The sequence below is a fragment of the Staurois parvus genome, unplaced genomic scaffold (genome assembly GCF_062004578.1).
Source record: "Staurois parvus isolate SC_StPar_1 unplaced genomic scaffold, SC_StPar_1.0 ptg000192l, whole genome shotgun sequence".
NCBI classification, from domain to species: Eukaryota; Metazoa; Chordata; class Amphibia; order Anura; family Ranidae; genus Staurois; species Staurois parvus.
Window position 1 is genome coordinate 2,422,843 of NW_028317988.1, and position 14,962 is coordinate 2,437,804.

Consider the following 14,962-nt stretch of genomic DNA (forward strand, 5'->3'; position numbering starts at 1 on the left):
TTGGTGACAGTGTCCTATTGTTGTTGAAATTGCAAAGCAGTCTTAATAAAAATAATTTTGAAAAAAAAAAAAAAAAAAAGAAATTGCAAAGCAGTCAATGGTGATTTTGATCAGCCTCAAGGAGATGAGACTGAATTTGTCCTGTCCTGTTTGTGGAACTAAAATCCAACAGCTTTTGATTATTTAATAAACTGTTTTGATGTTCTCAATGTATTGCCAAGTTTTATTTTATTTTCCAATAGTTTTTATGAAAATATTTCAAGGTACAACTCATGCAAAAGACAAATGTCATGTTATAAAAGAAGGTGTTGAACATCACCAAAGAACACCTGGTGCAACAAACAATAGACATACCTTAGGAAATCCGAAAATATGCGCAATAAGAACTGGGTAGTTCCAATAGAAAGTTCCTAGCATTAAATCCACCATATACAGGGGAAGCAGTGGTAGTAGATTCATGGATCACACAGAACAGGCATTGTGGAAAACATGACAGATGTTGTAGAACAAGTAGAAAGTTGGCTCAACTAGCCCAGAGAACAGAGAGATAAGAGACAGTAAAAAGTAAGAAAAAGAGGTAAGCAGAAATGAGAGAAGAAGAGGGCCAAATCGGGAAATATCAAGGCACGGAAATATATTGAATCCATAGGTCCCATGTTTTATTAAACTTGTTAGTATTGTGTAGAACACAGGTGAGTCTGTCATTAATCATGATCCAATTCAATTTGTTCTTAACATATTCTGAATAATTGACCTCTTCCAATATTTATCAATAATGATTCTTGCTGCTAACAGCATATAAGTAAGCAATTTAAGGGCTTTTTTTGGTACTGTGCTTGGAAATTTATGGAAGAGGGCCATCACCGGGGCTCTACGAACATTCACACCCGTCACCGTGTAGATGAGGTTAACCACTTCCCGCCTGGCCTGTTGTAAAATGACAGCCGGGCAAGCCTCTCATCCCTCCAGTAGGGCGTCATTTGACGTCCTTCCTGGATCGCGCTTTGCGCGTGCCTGTAGGGCCGCGCTGTGGCGAGACTTGCCACCGGCTGTGTACCTCGGACACGGCCGATGACAGATCTGTGTACTGGCCCCGTTGCCAGTACCATGTGACCTGCTGTGACCAATCATATAATGACGAAGATCCTTTTTAAGTTGTTTGAAAAGAGGGGGATAGTTCGCTTGGTATAGGGTCTCAATTGAAGCTGTCAAGTTAATCCCATTGAAAGTCATATATAGTTCTAAGCTGTTGCTCCATTGAAGAGGGTAACAAAACATTAAGGGCTGTCATTTTGTGAGAGTTTAAAGAGAGCCCAGGAAGGTCAGAGAAATGACGCAAAAGAGATAAGAGATTAGGTATGGTGGTCAGAGTTGACGTAACATACATGAGGTCGGCAAATAAAGCGCATTATGTTCCTGAAAACCACAGTGGACCCCATGGATTCCGGGATTAGAGCGAATCGCCATAGCTAAGGGTTCTATGGCTAATGCAAAGAGCAGTGGGGAGAGTGGACAACCTTGTCTAGAGTCGCGTCGAATTGGGAAACGGGGGATCTGTAACCTCTAATGGACACTTGAGCCGAGGGAGTGCTGTATAATGACTGCAATAGTGTGAGAAATGCAGGACCAAAACCAAATGCTCGCAACACAGTAAACGAATATTCCCAGGTTCAGCTATCAAAAGCTTTATGGAGGTCCAAAGAAAGAAGCAACAACCCCCGAGATAGAGAGGCATCCTAATTAGAGCAAACAGCAGATATCAAAGCTATGGACCTGCGAACCTGATCCAACATTTGGCGACCCGATATGAAACCTGATTGGTCTTTGTAAACATACTGCACCAAAAAGGAATTAAGACGCAGGGCCAAAAGTTTAGTCAGGATTTTCAGGTCAAAATTTATTAACGAAAAAGACCGATAATTAAGGATATCAGTAGCGTCCTTATTAGGTTTAAGGATAATGCTAATATATTCTTTATTTTCATCCAAAGAAATCACACCGTCTGCTCTGAAGGAATTGAAGTAAAGAGCCATATGGGGGAGAAGTTGTTCAGAGAAGGTTTTATACTAAACATTTGGTAAACCGTCAGGACCCAGGGACTTATGTGACATTAGCATTTTAATAACTTTACCAAGCTCCTCGCTAGTTACAGGTTGTTCCATAAGTTCCCTGTGGGCTTCGGCAAAAGCTGCAAGGGACCCAAAAAATCTTGAAGCACAGAAGGATCAACAGGCTAGGGTTGACTGTATAAAGTAGCAAAGAAATGATTAAATTCCTGAAGGATCTTCCTAGGATCCTGTGAAATATGAACTCCCAAGAGCCGAAGCTTAGGACACGCCAAATAAGTATGCTTGGGGGAAAATGTATGCGCTAAGAGAGAACCCAGTTTGTCTCGCCACTTGAAGAATTTATAGTTCATCGTAGCTGTTTTTCTGCCTTCATGGTAAGACGAAGATTAAGCTCTAACTGAGCCTGTTCCACCTTAAGTAACAAGTCGTTAGAGCAATTTTGTTATGGGCTAATAAAGCCTCATATTCCTTGGTTTTGGCAGAGGTCAACTCTTCGTGAGAACGTTTAAGTCTAGAGGATAGTTAATAACAGGGGTCTTCCGCTTTATTAACGGTAAAGTAAGAGTTCAAGTGATCCACTACTTCGAGGCGGATTGACTCAGTGCTAAGAAGGGACTCGTTCAATCGCCAATGTGGCTTGGCCAGATTGGAAGTTAAATTAGAGAGTCTTAGCAGCAGCGGGTCATGATCTGACTAGGGTATCGTTACGATTTTTGCTGAACGCAATTTGGGCAGCAGCTCCATAGGGAGAAAGATGTGATCTATACGCAAATAATGGTTGTGAGTTCTAAAAAAATTAGAATAGTCTCTAGAAGTAGAATTGGCCTCTCTCCAAGCATCTAACAAATGATAGCGATACAAAAGTTGTGCAAATTCACAACTTTGTTTCGAAGGGGATTTAAGTTTGGGTGTATGCGATTTATCAAGCGTTTGGTCTAAGGCTAAATTCGAGTCCCCTGCTAAAATAACTGCCTTCCAATTCCGGAGATAAAGATTGAAACAGGGATTGAAAAAAGGCTAATTGATTAATTTTAGGGTCGTAATAAATCAGAAAAGTCACTAAATTTCCCCCTATGTGGCCTTTAACTAATAGATATCGCCCTTCTTAATCTCATATCACTTTAGACTCCATAAAGAATAGACAGAGCACCACCCCTCATTTGTTTTCAGATGAGTTGGTGAAAAAGCATACAGGGAAATCCTTATGAATATACCTAGATGCGAAAGCGGAAGCAAAATGGGTTTCCTATATCATCTCCTCGGGACTTATAATGATAAATAACCTTAGGACGCTTAGAGGGGGATCCCAATCCTTGCACATAATGAGAGAGCAAGCGAACAACGCAACTATTAGATCTTAAAGTGGATATTGAAAAAATTCAAAGCAGCAATGGTGAGACCCACACACCTACCCGTATGAGGTATCAAGTATCCAGGACCGAAGAAAAAATCCCAGGATGACCCTCAAATAAAAACCATGAAAAAAACTAAGGAAGTCAAGGAAAGAAACAAAAGACACTGAGCCCAGAAAATGGCTAGCGTCAGTCCGAGTGTCAACACAATAATATGCGGCACAAAACAGTAGAATACCAAATATCCCGGACACAAGGTCAAGGAATGGAAGAGTTTTCCCCAAAGCAAAGCAGTGGGGAGAGTCTTTCGATTAGGGAGAGCACATAGACTCTTCCCGGCGCCATGGGGTCTGTAAGAGACGTGTACCATAAAGGTTCCTAACACCAGAAAAGTAGAGTAGCTGGCCTGTAAACAATCTAGCCAATAAACAGATAAAGGCAATATAACCAGAGATCACAACATACGCAATAATAATTAAAAAACAAAGGCGGAGGCCAATGTCCCATAACAGGACCACGGAGAGGGGGGTTCTGGTGTGGGGGGGAGTGCCTGATTTTAGTGTTGTCTAGGGCAGCACATGAGCTAAATACACCACTGCCTTTCTGGGGACTACTTGCAGTCTTATGTGTGAATTCTATTGGCTCAAATGTGTGAATTATGTGCACTTATGTGTGAATTCCATTGGCTCAAAAGTGTTTTTAAAAAATTTTTTAAATTGCCACTTAATCTACTGTTGTCACTGGAACAAATGTCCTCCTTTTGAGGCTTTCCTCTCTATTTCTGTTCCAGTGCCATCTCTAGATTTTGGATTTTTCTTTACTTCGAGCCCTGGTGATGTTGGTCAGTAGAACAGAAACAGAAGATGAATCTCCCCGGCTGTGACACAGCAATAACTAGACAGGAATTTGAACATTTCCACAGTCTATTAAAAAAGTAAAGAAAAAAGTGTAGGAAACATTTTAGGTGCTAACAAGTCAAACTGTACCTAATTTCTCCTCTGCAGTTGAATGAAGACACAGAGCAGCCTCAGGACGATGTAGAAATACTGGAGGACATGGAGGAAGAAGAGGATGACCAGGATGACCCTTCCTGTACTACTGTACCAGGTGAGAGAAACATTGCAGACATGTCTTGGTTACAACTGGGGTGGATTAGAACGTGTTGGAAGATCAGATTCTTTTATCACAGTGTACGAGGGTTCAGTGCAATACCTGCTCCGTGCCCCTGATGAAGTCGTAAGACATAACAGGTAGAGCTGAGCTGACATAATACAAGCACACTAGGTGGAGTTGAAAAGGAGGAGTGAGGGCGCTTTGAGAGAGGTACATTAGCAGTAGTGCTTCATGTATAGCCTGATCCTAGTAAATAGGCATTGATGTAGAACTATAGGCATAAGAGAGGGTTATAACCCATCAGCAGAGGTGGCTGTAGGCTTTGTGAGGCCCTAGGCAAAACCTAGACATGAGACCCCACTCACGCCTGTCCATCAGCTATGCAGCAGTCCTTCCCAGATTGAGATCCTCGAGTGTTGGATGGGAGGGGTGATGTGCTCAGATGCAACGTCACTCCTCATTGGCTGGCGGACGGAGCTCCAGAAGTCTTAGGTTAAGTAAGAGGTGAGTGTGACAGGGCTCATAGCAGCGTTAAGGTGTCCTGTCACCTCTGAAATAAAGTCACACTGCAAAACAGCTGTTTGGCTGTCGCAAAGCCCAATAAAGTGAGACAGGGCTCTTAAAGCAGAGATCCACTCACCCTGTCAAAAAATAAGTCAGCAGCTACAAAAACTGTAGTTGCTGACTTTTAAAAAAACAGCCACTTACCTGTCCCTCGGTCCCGCAGGGTGTCCCCTGCAGCCCGTTTTACCGACTGTCGTCTCTCCCTGGGCGCCGGCATCTTCAGTGTGGGTACCCGGCTGTGACAGCTTGCAGCTTCACAGCCGGGTACCCACTGCGCATGCGCAAGTAGCGCTGCGCTTCCGAAATGGTCCTGTAATCTTCTGGGACCTGTCACGTGTCCCAAAAGACTACAGGGAGGGAGGAAGGGAGGACACCTTCCACTTCAGTTCGCATAGGCGATCGGAGCGGAAGTGGGAACGGGTACCTGTCAAATTTGGGTACCCACTACCCCCCCCCCCCCCCAAAGGTGCCAATCCTTAATGGTGAGTGGGGGACCAGTCTTTAAAGTGGAACTTCTCCTTTTGGGTGGAGCTCCACTTTAATGATGCCCGAGCACAGCAACATTAGCCAGTTTGATTCCGGATGCAACTTTTTTTTTTTCACAATCATGTAAAAATCTCAGTTTTTGCCAATAAAATGCAGTTTCTAAAGACTCTCTGTTAGGCTGTATTTACACTATCCACCAGTGGAACTGGATGTGCATCTAGCTGTTGGGGTATAAAGAAATGATTTTGCTAGGCTCTGCCCACCATCTTGAAATGAGTGCAGTACCCTCCTAATGTAGAACATTATATAATAAAAAGGTGATATTTATAAATATAAATTATATTTGAGCAACTGTTTATTAAACGCATATTTTCAGGAAAAAATATAATAAAAAGAATTTTAGTGCAAAAAAACACAAAAGAATACCCATTTTTGGTTAAAGTATAAAAGATGAGGTTGCATCGAGTAAACAGATACCAAACATTCCATGTCTTAAAATTGCATGCGCCTGCAATATCGCCAAAAGCTACAGTGGCTGAAAATCACCATAGGTGACAATTTAAAAGCTTTTACAGCTCACCAGTTTAGTTTCTTGTGCTAGAATTATTGTTCTCACTCTGAAGTTCGTGGCAATATGTCACACGTGCGGAGTTTCCATTTGCATGCACACTCTGGACATGAGTTTGTGTTTTGCGCAGGTGTGCGGAGCAAAGGGGGTAACAGCAATTTTTAATTTAATATATTTTATTTATAATTTTAAGTTTTAAAACTTTTTTCTTGTTATAATTATTTTTACTTGATTGCTATCACAAGGGGTTAATAAACCTCCATGTGATAGCATTGGGAAGGTGACAGGTACTCTTAGGGGTCTAATAGACCCCAATGTCTTCCCTGCCCTTCACACCATCTAACCAGCCACAGATCGGCTTGGTTAGATGTGTCCCCTGGCTGTACTGGCCAAGAAAGGGTGCATCTGAAACCGGAAGAGACATCACTTCTGATTTCACTGCTTGCATGAGAGATCGAGGCATTCATTTGCTCTCCCGGCAGTAGTGTTCCTGGGCTCCAGTAGGAGCAGGAGATCCCGGGAACCATGGGAAGAGGGGCGGCTGCTGGCAGGAGGGGGGGAGCACCGTGCTGCTGGCTCCATGAACGTGATTGGCAGCTATGGAGCTGCCGTATCACTTCCACTTTCAAGCCGGTAGCTGGCTGCACTGGGCAGCATAGGCAGCCACGAGGCCCCTGTGAACATGATGCCTTGCCTAATTAGTGAGCCGTCTCTGCCTGTAAGTTTAATTTTAGGCATCTGTGTCCTACTGGGGAGATTTACTTTCACTTCCTGTTAAACAGCCAAAACAGGAAGTGAGAGGAAATCCCCATTGGCACCCCCAACTCATCAAAACTAGTGTCCCCTTCCCCTTTATTACTAGTCTGGGAACAACCTTGAGTGAATTCTCGAGGGTGTGGGGAAAATGAATGCTACAGTGAAGGGTTTGGAATCCAGAAGTCCGCAGATCACAAGCCAATGTGTTTGGGGGCAACAATGTTCCTCCATCATTTTGGCTTAAAGAGTTGTTTTGTGTAGAGATGCCTTTCTCAACCTTTTCAACACAGAGGAACCCTTGAAATTACTTTCCAGTCTCAGGGAACCCCTGTTATTATATCTACAACTCATGACACTTTAGTGTGATGGTTAGGGCAAAGAATGCTCCTTACACTTGCGGTCATTGGGAAGAATCAACCCCTTACCGGTAGGTAAAAGGATCGTTGGTGTCAGGAAACTTGGTAAGAGGTAGAAATTTCTCTTTGCAACCTCTGAAGGAACCCTGGTTGAGAAACCCTGGTGTAGAGTAATGGACTTGTGAAGGTGATTTAATTCAGAATTAAATAGCTGCTTTACTCCTGTCCTCCAAAAGTGTGCTTCCACGTCTGAGACAATCTCACACAAGCACCCATCACTCTATTTAAAGCAGCACTTGAAGCCCTGATGAAGGTGGAACATCGTAGGCCCTGCTGCACATTGGCTTTTCTCTACTCTTGGGCTCCTAAACCTTTGGTATTGCACTCATGCTTTCCTTACATGTTCCTATATAAACATTATTTTGACTCAATTGGGTCGGGTGTCACTGATCTCTCTGTTTCTCACTCTCATTCAGAGTTGGACAGGAATAGCCCTCCGGTACGTTTCAGCAGGACTTGTCTGAAGAATTTCTTCTCGGTTCTGCTTATTTTTGTCTATTTGCTGCTGATGGCTGTCGCTGTGTTCCTGGTCTACCAAACCATAACTGACTTCAGGGAGAAGCTCAAGCACCCGGTCATGTCTGTGTCATACAAGGAGGTCGATATATATGAGGCTCCTGGTAAGTGGGATTTTTTTTTAGATCTAATCTGCCTGTACTAAAATATCTTATACTTGATAGTCAAATGGTTAGGTTGGTGAACATGGTTTTGGCTAGCATGTTAAAGTGATGTTTCAAATTTTGTAAAGTGCAGGGATAGGTCCTTTATGCCTGGACCAGAGGATCTTGATTTCTTCTCAAGTTCAGATCTAGCACTCATCCCACTGGCAGATACCATATATATATATATATATATATATATATATACACACAGTGGATATAAAAAGTCTACACACCCCTGTTAAAAAGTCAGGTTTCTGTGATGTAAAAAAGTGAGACAAAAATAAATCATTTCAGAACTTTTTTCCACCTTTAATGTAACCTATAAACTGTACAACTCAGTTAAACAACAAACTGAAATCTTTTACATGGAGGGAAGTAAAAATATAACACTAAAATAATATGGTTGCATAAGTGTGCACACCCTCTTATAACTGTACACCCCTTTTGAATAATAAGATTTTAATCAGTATCTCAATGAACACAAGAACAATTTCCAAAAGTTTGACAAAACTGAGTTTTATACAATTGTTTAGCTCATTACATGACAGTATAAGGTTACTAATATAAATTACAAAATCTTCAGTTTTGCTCAAATTAGTTGATACAAAAATGAATACACCCCCCAACAAAAATGACTCCATCTAGTATTTTGTATGACTTCCGTGATTTGTAAGGACAGCACCAAGTCTTCTAGGCATGGAATGAACAAATTGGTGACATATTTCAACATCTATCTTTTTTTTCACTCTTCAAGAACGACCTCTTTTAAAGCCTGGATGCTGGATGGAGAGTAATGGTCAACTTGTCTCTTTAGAATTCCCCATAGGTGTTGGATTGGGTTCAGGTCAGGAGACATATTTGGACACCTTATCACTTGCACCCTGTTCTTCTTCAGAAATGCAACAGTGGCCTTAGATGTGTGTTTTGGATCATTGTCATGTTGGAAAAGTGCACAATGACTAAGGACACGTAGTGATGGTGGCATCTTATCTTTAAATATAGAGCAGTACATCTGTGAATTCATGATGCCATCAATGAAATGCAGCTCCCCGACATCAACAGCACTCATGCAGCCCCACAGAAGGACACTGCCACCACCATGTTTCTCTGTACACACCATGCAGTTTTCTTTGTACTCCTCACCTTTGCGACGCCATACAGGTTTGAAGCCATCAGTTCCAAAAACATTTATCTTGGTCTCATCACTCCAGAGTAGAGTCCCAGTAGTCTTCTTTTTCAGCATGGGCCCTGGCAAATTCTAGGTGGGCTTTATTGTGCATGGGATTTAGGGGAGTTTTCCTTCGTGGGTGACACCCATGCATGCCATTCCTCTACAGTGTACGCCATATTGTGTCACGGGAAACATTCATCCCAGTTTGGCTTTCTACTTCTTTAGCTAACTGCAGTAAACTTGCATGGCGATTTTCTTCAACCCTTCTCATCAGAAGACGCTCCTATCAAGGTATTAACTTCCGTGGACAAGCTGGACATCTCTGTGAGATGGTTGCTGTTCCATCACTGTTAAATTATTCTATCACTTTTGTTACAGTATTCTGACTGATAAGTAAAGAATGTGGCCTTCACCTTTCTTGTGTAAAGAAATGATTTTCTTTCTCAGGCCTTGTGACATTTCTCTTCCATGTGGTGCCATTGCTGACAGCATGAAATGGGCGGGGTTTTCTTTGTTAAGTAACACCCTTTTACAATCAGCTGTCATCTGGACATTGTTTAATGAATAATTAGACTCACCTGTAGTTGAATTCTTGTTACTTAGGATTTTGTTGTCTAAAATTTAGCTTTGCCCCTAAGACTTTCATTGGGGTGTATTCATTTTTGCTACATGGTCTTGAGTGAATTTGTTAGGAAAGATACTTTTTTGTGTGTGCAAATTAACAAATCTTGTTTGCAATCAATGGTCCACATTTGTGGGAGTATTTTGTTGTATAGTGTCCCATAGAAAATGTGGATTCTGAAAGGAAAAGTTTTCTGACCAATCTGTTGGGGTGTGCTCATTTATGCTGAGCACTGTGTATAGATAGATAGATAGATAGATAGATTTTTTTTATTATGCATTAAAGGAAAAGTTGGAATTGTTTGGGAAATTTTTAGTTTAGTGTTTAATTCAATATTGGAATAAGATTCACACTCCTGGGAGAGACGTGTGGCCTTGCAGCCTTGGTACACCATAGTGGAGAGGATCTTATTCCAATATTGAGACTAGGGTTCCAAATATGGAGGTTTTTATCCATTCGTACATTTGGAGGTACCCAATTCATATATTTCTTTTTGGTTACCTGTGGGGTTCATGCGTATCACTACACTGGACATCAGGATTAGCAAATCGTCCATTTAAGGCCCTGACACCTGTTCCTTCTGTAGTCAATGAAATTAGGGAATAACTAGTGGACAGTGACTGTATCTGCAATCCCAGAGGCCAAATCCCGCTGTTGCGTCCCCGTCCAGGGATTGCCATTTCTGCTGGCATCTGCAGTGTCTGCCTGACTTTGATTTTGTCTGTATTTTGTACCTTACTGAGGAAGCGGCTAACCATGAAACATGTACAGCTACATGCTTTGGAGGGTGGAACCCCCACACTTTGAAGAAATTGAGAACATCAACCACAGTGTGTTAAGTGATTGTATAGCTCCTATGCGGAGGGAAAACACCTGATGCAATTATATAGGGTGCATGTGTTTTTATATTGTCAATTTTAGGATAATTAGATGTTTATGGATAATTTTATCTAGCATTTATTTAAAATAACTTCACTTTTGTAGGAAAAAAGAAACAATCACTCATTGGCTGAGACAGCAAACGGGAGCCATTGTATCGCACTGTTGTCAATCACAGCCAGTCAGCCAATGAGGAGTGGGGGCAGGTCATGGCTCTGTGTGTGAATGGGCACATGGAGCAGCAGGTGCCCCCATAGCAAGCTGCTTGCTGTGGGGGCACCTGACAGACAGGAGGAGCCAGCAGAGCCTGCGAGGGACACAAGAAGACCAGGATTCAGGCTGCTCTCTGCAAAACCACTACACACAGCAGGTAAGTATAGACATGTTTTTTATTTTACAAGAAAAAAAAAAAAAAAGAACCTTTAAAATCACTTTATTTTGGAATAGTATTGTAGTAGTTGTGGCTTGTAGCGTACACAGGACGGAGGACTCTTTCCCGGCCCCCTGGCGACATTTCTGAGGTCTGAACAGCCAATCATCACACAAGAAAGAACATACCATTTAACTGCATAAGAACCTGACAGTTATAGGCATGAGGACACTGAAAAAAAAACACTTTTTCCTTAATGTTTTTTAGTTCTTGATTATAATGTGGTACCCAATGAAGTTTTTTAAAATAAAGTCTTTTAAATTTTTTATTGTAACAGGTATTGCTCTGTATCCGGGTAAAGCTGAACTACTAAGCTGTGAGCATCATCTGTATGATCACATCCCGCCACTAAAAAACCCCGGCCAGCCTGGAGAGAACCGCTGTGTGACCCAGAAGATCAACTACATTGACCCGTTCACCAACCAGACCATGGTAATTCAGTCTCTTCTCTATGTATCTAAGGGAGCTTTGCTTTAATGCCCAACTTTGGACTCTGTATTCATAAATACAATATGGTGAGTGAGCATTGCCACCCTAGGACAGGAAGTTTGCTACTGGCAGGATCTCCGGGTGAAAAGAAAGGAAAAAATATAATTAAAAGTATAACTAAAGGAAAACTTTTTTTTTTGTTTTGGATAGAGTGAAGGTCCCACTTTGGAGTGATTTGCTCTTACTTCCTGTTTTGGTTATGGGACAGGAAGTGAGGGGATATCTCCCTGATTGGACACATATGAAACAAAAAACTTACTTACTGTACTTACTGTACTTACTTACTTACTTACTGTATCCAAAATGGAAGAAAAAAAATGTTTTGCCTTTAGTTCTTGTTCAATGCAACCACCATGTCTATGGACTGGTAAGCTGCCACATATAAAATTGTTCTTGGGTTTAGATATGCTTTAAAGGGTGTAGGTTTTGAATAGTTGGTTCGGATTAGAACCTCTGTCAGGTTTTTCAATGCAGTCACCACTGGTGAGATTCACTCTTTCTTTTTGTTCTAGTGACCAATGCCAAGTTTGAGAATATCCAAAAATGTTATTTGTTACTGAAACAGGGATAGAAGGGAAATCTTCCTTCAGATGGACATTTGTTCTGGTGACCACTCTCTAAGAGGACATTTCCATTAGTTTAGCGCAGTCTCCTCTCGCTTCCCATTGGGTCCTTGGGGAAGGTTATTTTCCACAATGGGAGACAAATGGTTAAAAAAAAAACCTTTGTTACTGGATAGTGACAGTCTGGAAGGCTAACTCCACCTTTTGGACCACCCATATTTAGGATGTAACATGGTGCAACTTGGACCCCCAACCCGTTTGCAAAGCTTTAAAGGCTCATTTGCAAAAAATAATAAATACTTATTTTTTGGTGCCATTATATTTGAATTAATTAACTTTTTTGTAAAAGGTGGATTCAGCTTTTAAGGTAAATACTGCAATCATAACCCACATTTTGCCTTCACTAAAAATACAATATAACTTCTTTTTAACATTTTTTGGGGGTTTTATTTTAATATTTGCCTTGCGCTCTTCTATAATGGCAGATGTAGTGGAACTGTTAAAGTCCTCAGATTTGTTCAGCTAATCTTAAATGCGTCAGAGGATTCTGGAACGGACTTTCTGCCATAACATGGTTGTTGTTATTTAATCACGTTTCATTATCATCTAAATGATTGTTCCAGTCCCAAAGTCAGTTTCTCCAAATACATAAAATGTCTGTTTTTGTCTGAATCTGTGTTTTTAAAGTTGAAATCTTGGCTTTTAAAAAAAAATAATATAATAACTTTATCCAAAGCCCCTTAAGCAAGGGAAGGGCTAAACACATGTGTAAGACCTCATTCAGATGGATGCTGCTACCCATGCTGCATGCAAGAGGCATTTGTTTTGGCTTTTGCATCCACCCTCAGCTGTGTGCAGGCAGCTTATGAAAGTAGATGCATGGATGCATGTCAAAATTTGACAGTCGTGCAGGAGCAGGTACTCAGCCCCAATTGCACACTGTGTCCTTAAGACATATACCTGCATCTAGGCCTGGGATGATCACTCTTAGTGACTTACTACACCTTGTTCTATTCAGTGTCTGTTCGTGGTGTCAGCCATCCTGGTAGAGGCTGGGCTTTGCTTACTCATGTAAGTGCTGCCCCCTTAATGACTTTTGCAGAGGTGGAGGAAGCACAGATCCACAAAAGTTGAAGCAGGGAGATCCTTGCACTGTAGGTGCTCAGGTACAGCTTCCTCCCCAGCAAGGAGAACTGTGATCAGAACAATAGTCGCCTGCAGAATTAACAGATATGAGGCTTAAGGCACAGGAAAATCACCCTCATCTTTTGAGTTCAAGCCCACTTTTAAAGTGTGGCTACAGCCAGAACTGTGTTTATTATTTTGTGATATAGTTGAGGGGAGATTTCCCTTCACTTTCTGTCCCATAGACACAACAGGAAGTGAGAATACTGCTTATCCCCTCTAACTGAGGAGAATTCTCTCGTAGAACAATTTAGCCAGAATAACTGTCCCTATTGGAAGATTTTATGGGTTTATGGGTTTTTTTTGTGTTTTTGTATCGACTTTTTGAATTTTCCCTCCCTTTCAGTCCCAGGACAAATAGCAAGGGTGAATCTCCTTAGAAGGCGCACAGACAGCAATTAAAGAGGAATTCCAGGTGTGGATATTTTATACATAGTTACATTTAACCAGCTTGGACCAATGTACTGCTGTATATACCACTGCTGGCAGATTTCCCTGGAAGCTGGAAATCACTGAAGCAGACACCACTTCTCCAATGATTGCCACTTGCTTCCGAGTCCTGTGTTGAGCGCATGGCCTGATGCATTCTGAGCACAGGAGGGCAGCTGCTTGGCACGGTGCCAATCAGAGAATGCTTTGCATTTCCTGAATGAATGCAAAATGGTCTCTGATTGGATGAGGTGGAGAGACTGGGCGGGGACTTTGTTTTCTCCACCTCGTCCAATCAGTGAATGCTGTGCATTTATTCAGAAAATGGAAGCATCGGCCGGATATAGCATATGCATAGTTACAACTATGAAATAAAATATAAATGCCCGGAAATCATCTTTAAATCTTAACAGGGTTTCTAACCCTTCATCATATTATTTAAACCTAGGAACAAAAAGTTTAGGTTTTGGGTGGGAGATGCTGATGGTGGAACTGTGAGACTAGATCTTCATCAGGTCCCCTTTGCTTTTGATTGACAGCACACATCAGTGGGCACATTCGAAAGCCACTATTGGACTTGAATATTGGCTATGGGTTTGCCCACTACTGTGTGCTGTCAATCAAAAGTAAAGCGGACCTATTTTGGAATTTGACTGGCCATACACTATACAACTTTCCTTTAGATTTACCAAAACCGTATAATATGAAGTCAAACCCAAACACTTTCTATTTGTATGCAGTCAGGTATGCACTTGCACTATAGAGGGAAGAGAGACCATGCAAGCCCACAGTGCTGTATAAAATGTTGAAAAGCTTTATTAAAACTCCAGTAGGTTCAGATCGCTGTCATATACTTAGCTGGGCGGAAAAAGAAACAGCCGCTGGGATCTTCCATTCCCAGCTGAAGAAGAAGAAGTCCTGTGATCAGACTGCAGTGGTGACGTGAATGACCCCCAAGACCTCATTTACACACACAGCTTTATTAACATAATACAGTTTTAGCTTTCAGAATCTTGTAAGTTATGTTACAGTAGCTTTGTGTCCGCTAATTATGATTTTAGTATATTTATAGTGAAAGTATTGTTTTGATATTTTCAAAGGTGGTGGTGGTAGGGGGGGGGCTGTCAGGTAAGCTGTACGGGGCCCCGTGATTTTTAACGGCAGCCCTGAGACATGGTACAGTAAACTTAGGTTGATAAGAGCCCAGA

General features: G+C 41.6%; 1 protein-coding gene across 1 annotated transcript in view; it reads left to right on the top strand.

Annotated features, from left to right (window-relative positions):
* Positions 1-14,962, top strand: part of PACC1 (proton activated chloride channel 1) — a 47,540-nt gene that overhangs the window by 14,353 nt on the left and 18,225 nt on the right. Inside the window, exons 2-4 of the mRNA XM_089677793.1 lie at positions 4,426-4,528; positions 7,741-7,944; positions 11,366-11,520. Of these exons, the coding sequence (XP_089533919.1) occupies positions 4,426-4,528; positions 7,741-7,944; positions 11,366-11,520 (462 nt within the window). The remainder of the gene's footprint in view (positions 1-4,425; positions 4,529-7,740; positions 7,945-11,365; positions 11,521-14,962) is intronic.